Source organism: Lipotes vexillifer, unplaced genomic scaffold (assembly GCF_000442215.2).
Source record: "Lipotes vexillifer unplaced genomic scaffold, Lipotes_vexillifer_v1.1 scaffold91, whole genome shotgun sequence".
Lineage (NCBI taxonomy): Eukaryota > Metazoa > Chordata > Mammalia > Artiodactyla > Lipotidae > Lipotes > Lipotes vexillifer.
The window spans coordinates 2122339-2137363 of record NW_006777583.1 but is presented as its reverse complement, the minus strand read 5'-3'; the positions used below and the strand labels follow the sequence as shown (position 1 = coordinate 2137363).

Below are 15025 nucleotides of genomic sequence, written 5' to 3'. Positions count from 1 at the left end.
CAGCAGGAAGACTCATTACTGGCTGTAGGAGACAGGAAGGTTTTATGTAAGGCAACAGAATTGGGCCTTAAAGGGTAGCAAAGCAGAGGGGGAAAGGATGGGGCATTCAAAAAAGGAGATGAATTATGAGCAGAAGTACAAAATAGTTTGTATGGAATGGTGAAGAGGGAATTACTTAAGGAGAAGGGTTATACTGGAACTTAATAGAAAATAAGTTTGGAACATAGACTGGTATCGGGTACACCAGGTCATGAAAGCCATGTAGAGGCAGTAGTATCACATGGTCTTAGGAGCATGAGCATTGGGAACAAATATGAGTTTGAATCCTGGCTTAGCCACGTGATCTGTGTTTTTACGAAAATTATTTGCCATTTTGAAGTCCCAGCTTCCTTAACTCTAAAATGGGAAGTGATACCTACCTCACAGTTGCGAAGATTAAATTACATATATATTAATATATGGTACTTACTGTATTACATGACATGCAATAAATGGTAGGCTTTCTAAATTTCACCTGTCAAGTACAAAAATTTAACAGATATGCAGAGGATTTAAATAATGTGCTACAGTCAATAAATAGGTATATAACTTTGAGAACTTTGTACACTTTTCCCTTTTCTTAAATTTCAGTGAGATAGTTATGAAAATTAGTCATGTTCTTGACTACAAGGCAAACCTTAAAAAATTCAAAATGGTAGCATTTGTAGGCAACAATCTCCAATCAGTCTAATAAACAATAAATCAATGGCAATAAAAAGATGACTCACAAGTCATCTTATACACCTAATAATTGAGAAGAATCTTTTAAGTATCCCTGAGTCAAAGAGGAAATCAATATTAAAATTATGAATTATCAAGAAATAGAGACGGAAACATTTTATACTAAAACCTATGAAACATGGCTAAAGCTGTATCGAGAAGAAAATTAGTACCTTAGGGACTTCCTGGTGGTGCAGTGGTTAAGAATCCGCCTGCCAATGCACAGCACGTGGGTTCAAGCCCTGGTCCGGGAAGATCCCACATGCTGCAGAGCAACTAAGCCCATGTGCCACAACTACTGAGCCTGCGCTCTAGAGCCCGTGAGCCACAATTACTGAGCCCATGTGCCACAACGACTGAAGCCCACGTGCCTAGAGCCCGTGCCCCTGCAACAAGAGAAGCCACCACAATGAGAAGCCCGCACACTGCAACCAAGAGTAGCCCGCGCTGGCCGCAACTAGAGAAAGCCTGCGTGCAGCAACAAAGACCCAACGCAGCCAAAAATGAATAAATAAAATAAATAAATTTATAAAAAACAAAAGGTTGGAATACTTTGTTCCTCAAATGTTTGGTAGAACGTGTCTGTAAAACCATTTGAATCTGGTATTTTTTGTGTTAGGAGAAGGAAAGGGGAAATATTTAACTACTGCTCCAGTTTTTCAATTGTTGCAGAACTTTTAAGATTTTCTTTTTCTTCTTGAGTCAGTTCCCCCCACCTTTGAATTTTGTTCATTTTAAATGTTTGGGCTCTTCTCTTTCTTTAATTACAATCATTCTTTTCAAAGAACCAACTTTTTGCTCTCATCTTCAAACTTTACGCAAAGATGTGCAATGAAAAGGAAAGCTTCTTCTCAGCAGACTTGAGACCGTTTTTTCCAGGGGCAATGACTGTACTTTTGTATATCCTTTCAATGACATTTTTATCTTTATACAATCCTTTTATTTTTTACTAGAACAAGATGGACAGTATGAGACATAGTGATCTGTACTCTTTTTTTGTTTTCTCCCCCTTTTTTCGGTTTGTTTTTACATCAACCTCATTCTTTTTAATGCCAATGTAATATTCCACTGCATGGATGTATCCTATTTATTTAAAAGTAGTTAAGCTTTTATGCCAAGTAAAAACTTTTGCATTTGTTTAAAGGAACCTAAGAACCCGATCTGTCACTCCTAGTCTAGTAATAGACATCATCACTTCAGAGCTCCAACAGGCCCTCCATGTGCCTTACCCATTAACTAATCAGGTAAAATTAAAATGTTTAAAATAATATTATTAAAATATTATTAAATTATTATTAAAATAATAGCCTTCTTGGAAGCAGGTATATTCCACTTAAGTATCTTTAGTTAAAAACAGAACTGTTTCCATGATTTAAATGCCACGTAATGTTCTTAAACATTTAAATCCCTGTTTCTTTTGTAATTTACCCTGGTGTGTAGTATAAGGAAGGGTGCAGTTTTGTCAGTTTCCTCATGGCTGTCCAGTTTCCATTGCCGTTTATTTAAAGTTCATCTTTTCACGTGTGTTTGAGATGCCAGCTTTATTATGACTAAGTTTACATATATTTACTTCTGGAATTTAAAAAAATGTGTTCCCAGGCTTCCCTGGTGGCGCAGTGGTTGAGAGTCCGCCGGCCGATGCAGGGGACACGGGTTTGTGCCCCGGTCCAGGAAGATCCCACATGCCGCAGAGCGGCTGGGCCCGTGAGCCATGGCCGCTGAGCCTGCGCATCTGGAGCCTGTGCTCCGCAACGGGAGGGGCCACAACAGTGAGAGGCCTGCGTACCGTGGGAAAAAAAAAAAAAAAAAAGTGCTCTCTTGGTTGATCTATTCATCTGCCAGTATCATAGCTTTTTTTTTTTTCTTTTAAATTTTCTTTATTTTTTGGCTAGATTGGGTCTTCGTTGCTGCGCACAGGCTTTCTCTAGTTGTGGCGAGTGAGGGCTACTCTTCATTGCAATGTGCAGGTTTCTCATTGTGGTGGCTTCTCTTGCTGTGGAACACGGGCTCTAGGCATGCAGGCTTCAGTAGCTGCAGCACGTGGACTCAGTAGTTGTGGCACACGGGCTTCAGTAGTTGTGGCATGCGAGCTCAGTAGTTGTGGCTCTTGGGCTCTAGAGCGCAGGTTTAGTAGTTGTGGTGCATGGGCTTAGTCGCTCCGCGGCATGTGGGATCTTCCTGGACCAGGGCTCGAACCCATGTCCCCTGCATTGGCAGGCGGATTCTTAACCACTGCTCCACCAGGGAAGTCCTATTACGGCTTTTTAAAGCCTTTTTATTCTTAAATAACTTTGGACTTACAAAAGAGTTGGAAAAATAATAGAGAGTTCCCATGTACCCTTCACTTAGCTTCTCCTAATGTTAACATCTTACATATCCATAGTATAATGATCAGAACTAAGAAATTAACTTACTGTACAGTACAGTTAACTTCATACTATTTGACTTATAATGGCTTTGTACAGTAATTTACTATGTGGTAGGTGTACTCCTGCTCTTTTTTCATATTTTCCCTTTTTTGCTTGTTTGTTTTTTTCAGTTTTCTAGCTGCAGAAAACAAAATAAAAACCAGTCTTACATAATATTTATATTGGGACCATGTAAAATTTATAAATTAACTTAGGGAGAAATGACATCTTTATGATACTGAATCTTTATGTACACAGACAAGGTGTGTCTTTCCATTTGTTGAAATGTACCTTTGTGTCTTTCAGAAGCATTTTATAGTTTTCTCATAATATGTTTTGAACTCTTTGTTCAGTTTATGCCTGTCCTTTTTTTGTTTTCGTTTTGGTTTTTTGGGTTTTTTTGCCTGTGTTTTTTTGATTATAAATAAGATCTTTTCTTCCATTTCATCTTCTATCTGGTTTCTCTTTACACATATAAAGGAAAAGTTTCTGTATATTTTGTACTACACTAAATTACTAGACTATCTTGTTGTGGTAATATTTAGTTGATTCTTTTGGATATTCTAGGTATATAATTATATCATCTGCCAATAGTATTCCTTTCTAATTTCATTCTTTAATTGTGTTGACCGGTACAATGAGTAAGAGTGGTAAAAATGGGCTTTCCCTTAGTTTAGCAATATAGTATACCCAGTGTTTCCATATTCTGTGGTACTGGCTTTGGGCTGCTATATATTGTGTTAAAAAAAAAAGTGTCCTATTATATTGAGTATTTTCAACAAAACTGGACATTGAATTTGTAAAGCATCTTTTCATCACCTTTGGCATGATAATATTTTTCTTCTGTGTAGACCTATTAATATGTTGAATAATGTCAATTTTATAATAGTGATTTTTGTTGTAAATTTTAGATTTTCCATCTCTTTTTGTTGTTAGTTTTGATAAATTACATTTTCTAGTAAATTATCTATTACATTTAGTTTTCAAATTTATTTACATAGAATTGAGCAAAGTAGTCTTTTATGACTCTTTTGGTTTCTTCTTTCTATTGGTATTTTCCTCTTTTTTCATTACCATCTAACAGTACTGGCAAATACATCTTTCTTTTTTAATTCATTAAAACAAAATAATAGGGCTTCCCTGGTGGTGCAGTGGTTGGGGGTCCCCCTGCCGATTCAGGGGACGCGGGTTCGTGCCCCAGTCCGTGAAGATCCCACATGCCGCGGAGCGGCTGGGCCCGTGACCATGGCCGCTGGGCCTGCGCGTCCACGTCCGGAGCTTGTGCTCCTCAGCAGCAGTGAGAGGCCCGCGTACCGCAAAAACAAACAAACAAACAATAAAAGCAGTTTAACTAATTTTTTAAAAAGTGATCCCAAACTTCTTAAATTATAATAAAGAATCCTTCAGATTTAATTCTGATTGAATCCTTCAGACTTAATTTTAATTGCCTGCCTAAACTTTTCTGCCTCCTTGCATTAATTTCTTAGGATACTGGTAAATTTGTTTTCCAGTCAACATTTGGATAAAAATCTAAATAACAGTCCTTTTGCTTTCTTCTCCCCTACCCTACTCTTAAGGGGTGAGGATCTCTTTACTGGGTATCCTTACTGAAAAACAAATTTAGATCTTTGTATATTCTCAGTAGCGTGAAAGATTCAGAGTTTTTCCCCATTTCATGTGATAAATTTTGATATTTTTAATGATGCTGAGTGACTTTCATTTAAGATATATTTGGTATGAAATTCATGTGATTGTATAAAAGGCATTCTAAAATAAATTTATGAGTTCTTAAATTTTTCAGTAAGCAGTTTTGACTTAGGGATGGCTGCAACATCCTGCAAAGATATAAGGCAAAGTATTACTCCATGCAACATCTTATTTTTCCTGTAAAATTGTATGAAAGCACCCTGCTTTCTAAAGCAGAAATGATTTAAATGATTTGATTCTGGAGGGGGGGAAAAAGGTGATCAAATTTTTTTTTAATATTTATTTATTTATTTGGCTGCGCTGGGCTTCAGTTGCAGCATGCGGGATCTATTTCCCTGACCAGGGATCGAACCCGGACCCCCTGCATTGGGAGTGTGGAGTCTTAACCACTGGACCACCAGGGAAGTCCCATGATCAAATGTTTTAATTGTCCATCTGAAGGGCTGAATTCTTTTCCCTCCAGTGAAGAGCACTTTTAGTAGTCTCCTGTTCATTTTGCCCATCTGGTTCTTTTTGTGATTGTGTGAGGTTATAACCTCTGTGTCTTAGCATACTTCTGTGTACTTTGCTCTTTCTCTGTGTTATTACCTTTTCTCTTATGTTATTGTTTTAGTGGAAAATTACCTGTTAGGATTTTATTTGAAATGAAGAATTTTAGGGCTTACATTATTAAATACTGTCAGATCCCCACTTCTGTCACATGGTATTTAATGTGTTACCTCTTTCCAGACCTGCTTATTAGTGGTATGGTGTAAAACAGATAAGTGACCCCACCTATGAATTTCTCCCTTGTTTTTGAGATATCTCTGTCTTTTTCAAGAGGGTGAATTATTCTTCACCTCTTGTCCATTGGTTGGGGGACTGGGGCTTACAACAATAGATCAACAGTAGGTCTTACTAAGGAAGTTATGTTTCAAGTGTATTTTCGTAATATAACTTACACAGCACTTTTATTTTTAGACCCTCCTTTTGTTTCTTAATTCTAACAATATCCCTGTAAATTATATTAGAACAGGTAGTAAATGTCCACTGTACAAATGGTGAAATGAATTTCAATGAAGGGGCAAAGGTAAAAACAGGACCAAGACTGAAATTAAGACCCAGATCTCCAAATACAAGTCATTCTTTTCAGCAGTAAAGACTTTTGTGAGTGATCCCCACCTCCCAAGATTCCGTTTCCTCCTCAGGAATCGGTGAGGTTTATCATTGACTCTAGCCATTCGTGAACAGACGAGACCTGAGTCCCTTGATTTCCCTTGTTAGGGACCTTCCAGTTGCTGAACCCCCAATATTGTCATGACTAGCCAGTGTTATAATTTGTCTGCCTTATTTTGTGTAGTGGATTTTTATTACAGAAACATTTTTTTTAATGTCCAGATCTTTAAGTATTGCTTGAGTACAAACTTTGTTATACTTTTTAGCTTTTAAATATAGGTAGAATTTTATTTATTCCTAAGTGAGTTTGGGATTAAACTAAAAAGAGAATCTGGGTCTTTGAAACTTGGTTAGTCTGAATGTAACTCCTAGCATTCTCTAATTCTTCAGGCCAAGGACCTCTTATTACCCGGCTATCTTCTATATCTTTCTTTTCTCCCCTCTTCTTTCATAGTCTTGTAATTAACAGCTGGGCTCTTCTTCACTTCTCTTTGACAGTCTCTACTCCTGAAGTCATCAGTTTTCTTTAAGTGTCTTTCAGCCTCAGTCTGAACACAGTGGGTCCCAAGATGCATGTGCCATAGCATGGCCTGTTATATTCATCCTTTTGGATGAATGTATTAGAATTTATACTAGTAATTATTATCATCTTTCTATCCAAAAGATTTGAAGTCTCAATCTAAACTTCTCCCTTGTGTCCATTTTGTTAATGACTGCCTTTTTAATGAGGCCTTCGTGGAACTTCATACTTCCCTATGGATAATGTTTGAGACTAGCCTTTTATCAAATGAAAAGTGGTAGAATGCAATACCTAATCTCATTAATCCATCCTGGCTTTAAAATTATGTGACTATTGGACAAAATCCAGAAATAAATTAATATTACCAATATAAATAAATTTCTTATCAATGATTATATTTCCTAAGTCTTGCCATTTAAAATATCTTTAAAACCTTCTAAAAAATTCTAACCTGACAGAAATCTCATCCACCTGTGAAAAGACAAATGTTTTCAAACACTACTGAAGTTCTCTTCTGTTTTAGTCCTGTCTGTCTTTAATTAAGACCCCAGTATTTCATCCTCTTAGAAAGATGCTGCTACTTGCACAATATTGTTTTGAGATGGAAACTACTACATAAACACAATTCTTCTTATTAAGTGTCTCCAGGGTTTTGTTTGTCCCTTTCTTTGTAAACAAGCAGCCACTATATTTTTAGTAGTGAATTTCAAAATCCTTTTTAACCTTATAGGTCCAAGGGTAGCCAAGGATGGCTGCAGCTTCATATGATCAGTTGTTAAAGCAAGTTGAGGCACTGAAGATGGAGAACTCAAACCTTCGACAAGAGCTAGAAGATAATTCCAATCATCTTACAAAACTGGAAACTGAGGCATCTAATATGAAGGTATCAAGACTGTGACTTTTAACTGTAGTTTATCCATTTTTATTCAGTACTCCTTTCTGTAAACTTGGGATTAGACACTTTACTTACTTAAAAGTGTGTTGTAAGTTAAGCAGTAATATGTAAACTCTTTCTTGCAAAAGTTAACATTTATATTTTTAAACAAAATGTTTTGAATTCATCCAGCAAATCATATAAAGAAAATGATTGTAAAACCCCAGTGACTCATTAGTTAGTTCTTAGTTATTTTTAAGCTTAAAAATAAAGGACCAACTTAACCGTCACTATAGTGAGGGTGGGTATTCTGTGTAATTCATAGAGACTAGCCTCACAACCTTAGAATATATCTCAAGTATTAAATATTGCCATCATCCCCAACTCTCTCCGATCTTGTCTTCACTTAAGTGCTGCAATGATAGATGATCAAGAAAATCAGGGTGCCCTAGTGGGAAGAGTCCTGAACTGAAAGTCAGTACCTGGTCCTGTTCCTGGTTTTGCCATAAGCTAAACTGCATACTCTAGGGTACCCTTCTAGAAGTTGCCTTATTTGGAAAATGCAGTCATTGCACTAGCATAGATGATTTCCATGACACCTTCACGCCCTGAAATTGGTTTCCCAAATAACATTGAAAAGCTGTGATAACCTCCACGACAAGTTATAAAATATTAAGTCTGCACTGGGGAAAATATGTTCTAATTTCAAAATAATTAAGGTTAAAACTTTAACTGTTTTAATTTCCAGCTACTTAGGCAGATTCTCCTCTCACTGAATTTAATAACTTTATAGAATTAGAGATTCAACAAAACTGTTAACCTTCTCTTTTAAAAAAATTCTTCCTGCTACATGTTGTTTCTGTGCCTTGGCTATTTTAACATCTGGGTTTCTGACCCTTTCTTCCTGTCTGCTCACTACTCTTATTCCTATTCATTTCCTAGTCTCTTCTAGTTCTTTTTCCATGCGTTTTGAGGTCTCCCTTATTCTTCAAGCTTCTGTATATCACTGAACTATTTTTGCTCCTCTTTTACTTTTGTATTCATTATCATAACAGTTCAGCCTTTTACTCATATGAGCTTTTCTTTCTTTCTTTTTCTTTCTCTTCTTTCTTTTCTTTCTTTCCCTTTTTCTTTCTTTCTTTCTTTCTTTCTTTCTTTCTTTTCTCTCTCTCTCTCTCTCTCTTTCTCTCCCTCCCTCCCTCCCTCCCTCTGTATGTATCTATAAATCCTTTCCACTCTAATTGCCTATTTCTATGGCAATAGCAATTGACAGATCTCCAAGATACCTACCTCAAGTCCTTTTGGAGATTAAGTAGACTATAAAGAAACATTTTTTCTCGCCACAGACTTTGGGTGACCTTAAAAACAGCTGACTCAATTACCTACTTGGTTAAAAAAGTATAGTCTGGTATTTTAACACAGATCAACATAATATATCTAAAATTATTGTACATGGCATGTGGTTTTAAAAGTTTAAAGATAAAAAACTTAAAATTCCCAGCAGGACTACTCTTTCATCTACTTCAGAAGTATACTTAGTAGGGAATTCTTCCTGGCATGCCTATCTCAATGTCTCTTTTGTAGTGCCGAATTCTGAGGTCCCTTTTAAAAGTTGTTGGGTTTTTTTTTTTAAACTACTTGAGCAGATTCAAAATTCATTTTTGGGAAACATTTTAACCTATCTTTAGATCCATCTCCATGTTGAAATGGAATGTCTCTCAGAGTAACAATACAAGTCAGACCCTTAAATTTCTACAGTGGAATATCAGGGTGACCTCTTAGCCATGTGGTATAATATACATCATGAATATTACTATTTAATATTAAATATTAATTAAATACTAGTATTGTCTGAATTCAACTGTGAATTGATTATTACTCAGCAAGTGCTTTTACAGACATCCTTGCTAAGCCATCCACATATTTCTTCAGAATTGGGTGTATGTTATCATAGCAGTTACGACCTTGTACTGAAATTATTTATGTATCTCTCCTTTTAAGAGGCTTTATGTATGGTGTTAAAGAATAGGAACCATGACCTGTTTATTTTGTCTTAGAATATCGATTTGTGAAAAGACACTTGGAAACATTGGCACTTCTTACATTGGACTAAAGTTAATCCAAAACAATGGTTATTTCTCAAAAACTCACTTACTAGACTTTGGAATACATCATATGATCTTGAATTATGTTTACTGATCATTAACATATTTACTGTATGGAAGGCAAGGTGTGTCTCCTCCAACTAGATATCTCAGGATTTCTGAATTTTATGCAGTACTACCATCTAGTGGCAACAGAGAATACTGCTTTGCTATTGATTACATGTCATTGATACTATAAAAATATTTTGTGTGTGTGTCAGGAAAGTATGTGTACGACAGTTAGGGAAATGTGAACACTGTATATTTGAGAATATGAAGGAAATGCTTATTTTTTACGTATAATGATGGCATTGTGGTTGTGTTTAGTAAGAATCCCTGTGCAAATATACATATCGAATTTTTTTTTTTTTTTTTTGTGGTACACGGGCCTCTCACTATTGTGGCCTCTCCTGTTGTGGAGGCTCCGGACGCACAAGCTCAGCGGCCATGGCTCACGGGCCCAGCCGCTCTGCAACATGTGGGATCTTCCCGGACCGGGGCACGAACTCGTGTCCCCAGCATCGGCAGGCGGACTCTCAACCACTGCGCCACCAGCGAAGCCCGTATATCGAATTTTTTTACAGAAGAAACAGTGTGTCTGAGATTTGTTTTTCAGATAAATTTGGGTTGTGGGGGAATGGAGAAAATGGTTATGGGTATAGATGAAAGAAGCCCATGAGTTGATAGTTACTGAAGTAAGATGTGAGGATACATAGGAGTTTGTTATATTGTTCTCTACATTTATGTATATACTTGACATTTCTGTAATTAAAATAAAATACAGATTTTGTGGGATTTAGATCAGATAAATGCAGCAATTACAGCTAAACTTAAGAGAAATTATGTACTATATTTTTTACTCCAGGGCTAGAAATGAACGTGATTTACTTTAAAATGGTGAGCATAGCAACAAGGTAAATATGGTGTGTTGTGAAGCATTTAAACTGAGATATGGCATGGTATAGAAAAAATTATCTTTAGGTAAAATATTAATCAACTATTTTTATCTTTTTTGTATTTTAGCAAAATGAAATATTTATAACTTGCTCTGTAAACTATAAAACCACACATGGAAAGCATGTTTTATTTTCAGAGTATAAGAAAAAATGAGAAGTAGAAATTCAAATTGGCACATTTCGTAATTTATTTTGAAGATTTAATTACCAAGTATACTTTTGTCTGGTAATGAAAAGAATAAATAACTATGATATATTGAGAAGAACAGAAGTGAGTCAAGCAGAAACCCCCTTGAAATGACACAGTTGCTCATTGATAAATATTTCCTATTTACTGATATGACCATAGCATATTTTGTCTCTAATAATTAAGTCTCTGATGTTTTTAAAATCTTAAAATGTTTTTTAAAATAATGTGATTATGTAGTGTAACTAAGTAATTTTTTAAAACCAAACTTCCAGAGCCATGGCCTCTGAGCCTGCGCATCCAGAGCCTGTGCTCCGTAACGGGAGACGCCACAACAGTGAGAGGCCCATGTACTGCAAAAAAAAAAAAAAAAAAAAAAAAAAACTTCCAGAATTTATAAAGACAAGTGAATATTCTCTCCTTTAAAATTTACATGTTAATTTAAAAAGCTGTCGTTTCTCAAAACATTTTTTTGAAGTATTTTATTTGGAATTGCTTTGCAGTTGTGTTGCATTTTCTCTTAAAAACTCTCTGAAATTGAGGACTTCTTTTACGTTGTATGCAGCATGCAGCCCCAGGCAATCATTCAGTACTACTGCAGCAACTAGAAAACACTGGACAAAAGATTAAAATCATACTTTTAAAGACATTGGAGAGCTGTGAAATCATTAAGGACTGTATTAACTAAAATTCCTAAGAGGAAAGAGCCCTTTCTAGATGAGCTGAGATCACTGGTAATTTTCTTCCCCAGGGGTATTTGCTATTTCTAGGGACAGACTGATAATTCATCACTGGCACAGGACTCTACTGGAGGAAAGAAACTGTTGGAGGTCTTGACAAACATGTGGGCAGATGTGAAGTATTGACATTTAGAGGAGCTCCAAATGCATGGCTAGTTTTCCCAAATTTTCTCCAAATGCATGGGGCATTGGCTGAGTCTTGCTGTGGGGAAGGATGCTGGGGATGGACTGTGGAGGCAGGATGTTAGGAGGCCATGTCCTGCTAGAGGAATACTCATACAACAGGTCTCCTCAGTCTAAGTGTAGAGGAGAGAGACATTCAAGGAACTTGGCAGACCAAATCAGATATGAAGTTCACTTAAACTGCACCTGCAACCTATTTTCAGTTACTGGATGAAGGAAATCAGACCCCAGTGGTGGAAATGGCAAACTCTTTGAGGCAAAATCTGATCTGAAGTCTTTATAGTTCTTGTATGCATAATGACTAGCATGCAGTTAAAAGTTACAAGAAATACAAAGAAATAGGAAAATGACTGATAATCAAAAGAACAAATAGAAAATAGAAGCAAATCCCAAGATGATCCATGTGTTGTAATTAGTAGTCAAAGATTTTAACATAATTTAAATGTTTTGAAAAAAAGAAAAGGTTGGGGCTTCCCTGGTGGCGCAGTGGTTGAGAGTCCGCCTGCCGATGCTGGGGACACGAGTTCGTGCCCTGGTCCAGGAAGATCCCACATGCCGCGGAGCGGCTGGGCCCGTGAGCCATGGCCGCTGAGCCTGCGTGTCTGGAGCCTGTGCTCCACAACGGGAGAGGCCACAACAGTGAGAGGCCTGTGTACTGCAAAAAAAAAAAAAAAAAAGAAAAAAGAAAATGTTGGATTAAATGGATGAAAAATCAGAAAATCTTGACAGAGAATTGGAATCTGTAATTAAGAAGAGTCATATAGATATTCTATAACTGAAATATTTTTGACATTAACTTATTGGATGGGCTTGGTCACAGGTTAAACACAGGATTAATGAACTAGTGAGAAGATAGAATTAGTGAACATGTAGAAAGGTCAATAGAAAAATATCCAACTGAAGCACAGAACAGGAAGAAAAATGGAAAACAAAAAGTATGTAAGAGTTATGAGGGACACAGGCAAATAGGTAAAAGCAAATATAATTGAAGTCTTAGAAGGGGCAGGGGAAGAGAATAGAGCAAAAGTAATATTTAAAGGTGTAGTAGCTGAAAATTAATGTAAAGCTGTTGTAAAGTTATTAAGACAATGTGGTAATTAGAGTAAATTAGTAGACTAACAGCAGTAGAGTTGAGAAAAATACCTACATATATATGGTCACCTGATATATGATCCAGGCATCCCTGCAGATCAGTGGGGAAAGGCTGGTCTTTTCAATAAATGGTGCAGAGGCAATTAAATGAAGGAAAAAAAACAAAAATGAACCAAGAGCTGTACCTCAAATCATATGCAAAAAAGTAATTCAGGTAAATCATATGCAAAAAATGTAAATGTGAAAACAGAACAGTTTCCTTCTGGAAGAAAACTTAGGGAATAGCTTCATCTCCTTAGAGTAGGCAAAGATTTCTTAAATAGAATGCCAAAGTACTAAAAATTTATCAGTGGGACATCATTAAAACCGACAGCTTTTGTTCATCAAAAGACTCCATTATTTTTCTAGAAGAAAATATAGGGTAATATCGCTTTGACCTTCATGAAGGCAAAATTTCTTAGTACACATAAAGCTCTAAACATAAAAGAAAAAAGGTATAAAATGAATGTCATCAAATTTAAAACTTAAAATCTTTTCAAAAGACTTCATTAAGAAAATGAAAAGACAAGGCATAGACTGGAAGAAAATATTTGCAGTACGTATATCTGATAAAGGACTTGGTTCAGAATATACAAAGAATTTTTACAAACCAAGAATTTTAAAAGTCCAGTTTTTAAAATCTGGCCCAAAACTTGAAAAGACAATTCAGAAAGGAAGGTAAATGGTCAGTAAGCACATGTAAAGGGATTCAACATCCTTTATCCTCAGGGAAGTGCAAATATCATTTCATTCCTACTCAAATCACTAAAATTTAAAAGACTGATCATGCCAAATGTGGAACATCAAGATGCTTATACATTGCTGGTAGGAGTATAAAATGGCACATCATCTTTGGAAAACCATTCAGCAGTTTCTTTTAAAGTTAAACCCTATGACTCAGCATTTAAACTTCCAGATATATACTCAAGAGAAGTGAGTGCATGTGTCCACCTGAAGATATGTGCAAAAATGTTCATAGTAGCATTCTTCATAATAGCCTCCAAACTGGCAACAACCCAAATGTCCATCAAGAGGGAGAATAAAGGATAAATCAGTTGAGGTGCATTCATACAGTGGATAACTACATAGCATTAAAAAAAAAAAATAGCTGATACATGCAACAGCATGAATAAATCTCATAGAAATTTTGGTGAGCAAAAAACGTGAGACACAAAAGACTGTATACTGTATGATTTCATTTATATGCAGTTCACAAGCATGCCAACTAATAGATACAGAAATCAGAATACTGGTTACCTCTGGGGAGTGAGTATTGATTGGTAAGGGGCAAAAGGGAACCTTCTGAGATGCTGGAAATGTTCTGTGTCTTCCCTGGGTAGTGATTACATGGATACTTAGATTACATCAGAAACTTAATATTGGTGTACTTTTCATATGTATGTTGTATCTCAGTAAAGCAGAAAAAAAATTAGGGCTAATTTTTATCATGGAATAGCCATAAGCTGTTCACAACAAAGTAGTGAGTAATGTAGTCATGCTGGATGATGTCATCTTGAGGCAAGGTAACTGGATCTAACTATGAATTAATAACGTGTGCATTTTTTTTCTTTTTTGGTGAGGTTCATAACTCAGAATGTACAAAAAAAGTTTAATGGAACATATTGGAATGAGTAGCTTCCAAGGTGGCTGCTTTGAAAGTCTTAAAAAAACTTTTTTTAAACCTTAAATTTCAATAGTTTTATTTACTTTTGTGGTTAGAACTTTTATGAACAGACTTCTAACCACATGCACAGAAACTTAAAAAAAACATATTACAAGCTGTGCATATTTACTGTTTTTAAAAATTAGGAAATATGGGCAAGCAAAAAGAGATATCAAAATCACCCATTTAAAAAATGTTTTTAATACCAGCAGTAACCTTTGATAATGTGTATATTTTTCTCTCTGTGCGTTTTATTCAGGCATGCATTTAATGGGATCATATTTTGAAGCAGGCTTTTTAATTTAACATAAGTCATCTTTTTATGTCACTAAATATTTTATAATATTTTCATAGTTCTGTAATATTCCATTGTATGGCTAATGCCATAAATTTATTTAATCCTTTATTGTTGGACATGCAGGTTTACATAGCCTTTTAATTTCTATTGTTGGTGTTATTTTAATTTTTCTTTATTATTTTTTAACATGTTTTTTAAAAACTGTTAATGTGCCATTAGTTTTGAAAAATTAGGTATATGTCCTATGAAGATGCCAAGGATTTCTTTTTCTTGTTGTTTTTGAACTCTTAAGTACTTGTA

The 15025-nt window shown here is 35.7% G+C and overlaps 1 protein-coding gene across 2 annotated transcripts in view; it reads left to right on the top strand.

Moving 5' to 3' along the window:
* The window catches only part of APC (APC regulator of Wnt signaling pathway), a 138495-nt gene that overhangs the window by 39254 nt on the left and 84216 nt on the right, over window positions 1-15025 (top strand). The window contains exon 2 of one of the 2 annotated variants that reach the window (XM_007451200.1): window positions 7280-7432. The exons of the other annotated variant lie outside the window; for it this stretch is intronic. Coding sequence (XP_007451262.1) covers window positions 7298-7432 — 135 coding nt within the window. The 5' untranslated portion in view covers window positions 7280-7297. The remainder of the gene's footprint in view (window positions 1-7279; window positions 7433-15025) is intronic. 2 annotated transcript variants of the gene reach the window in all.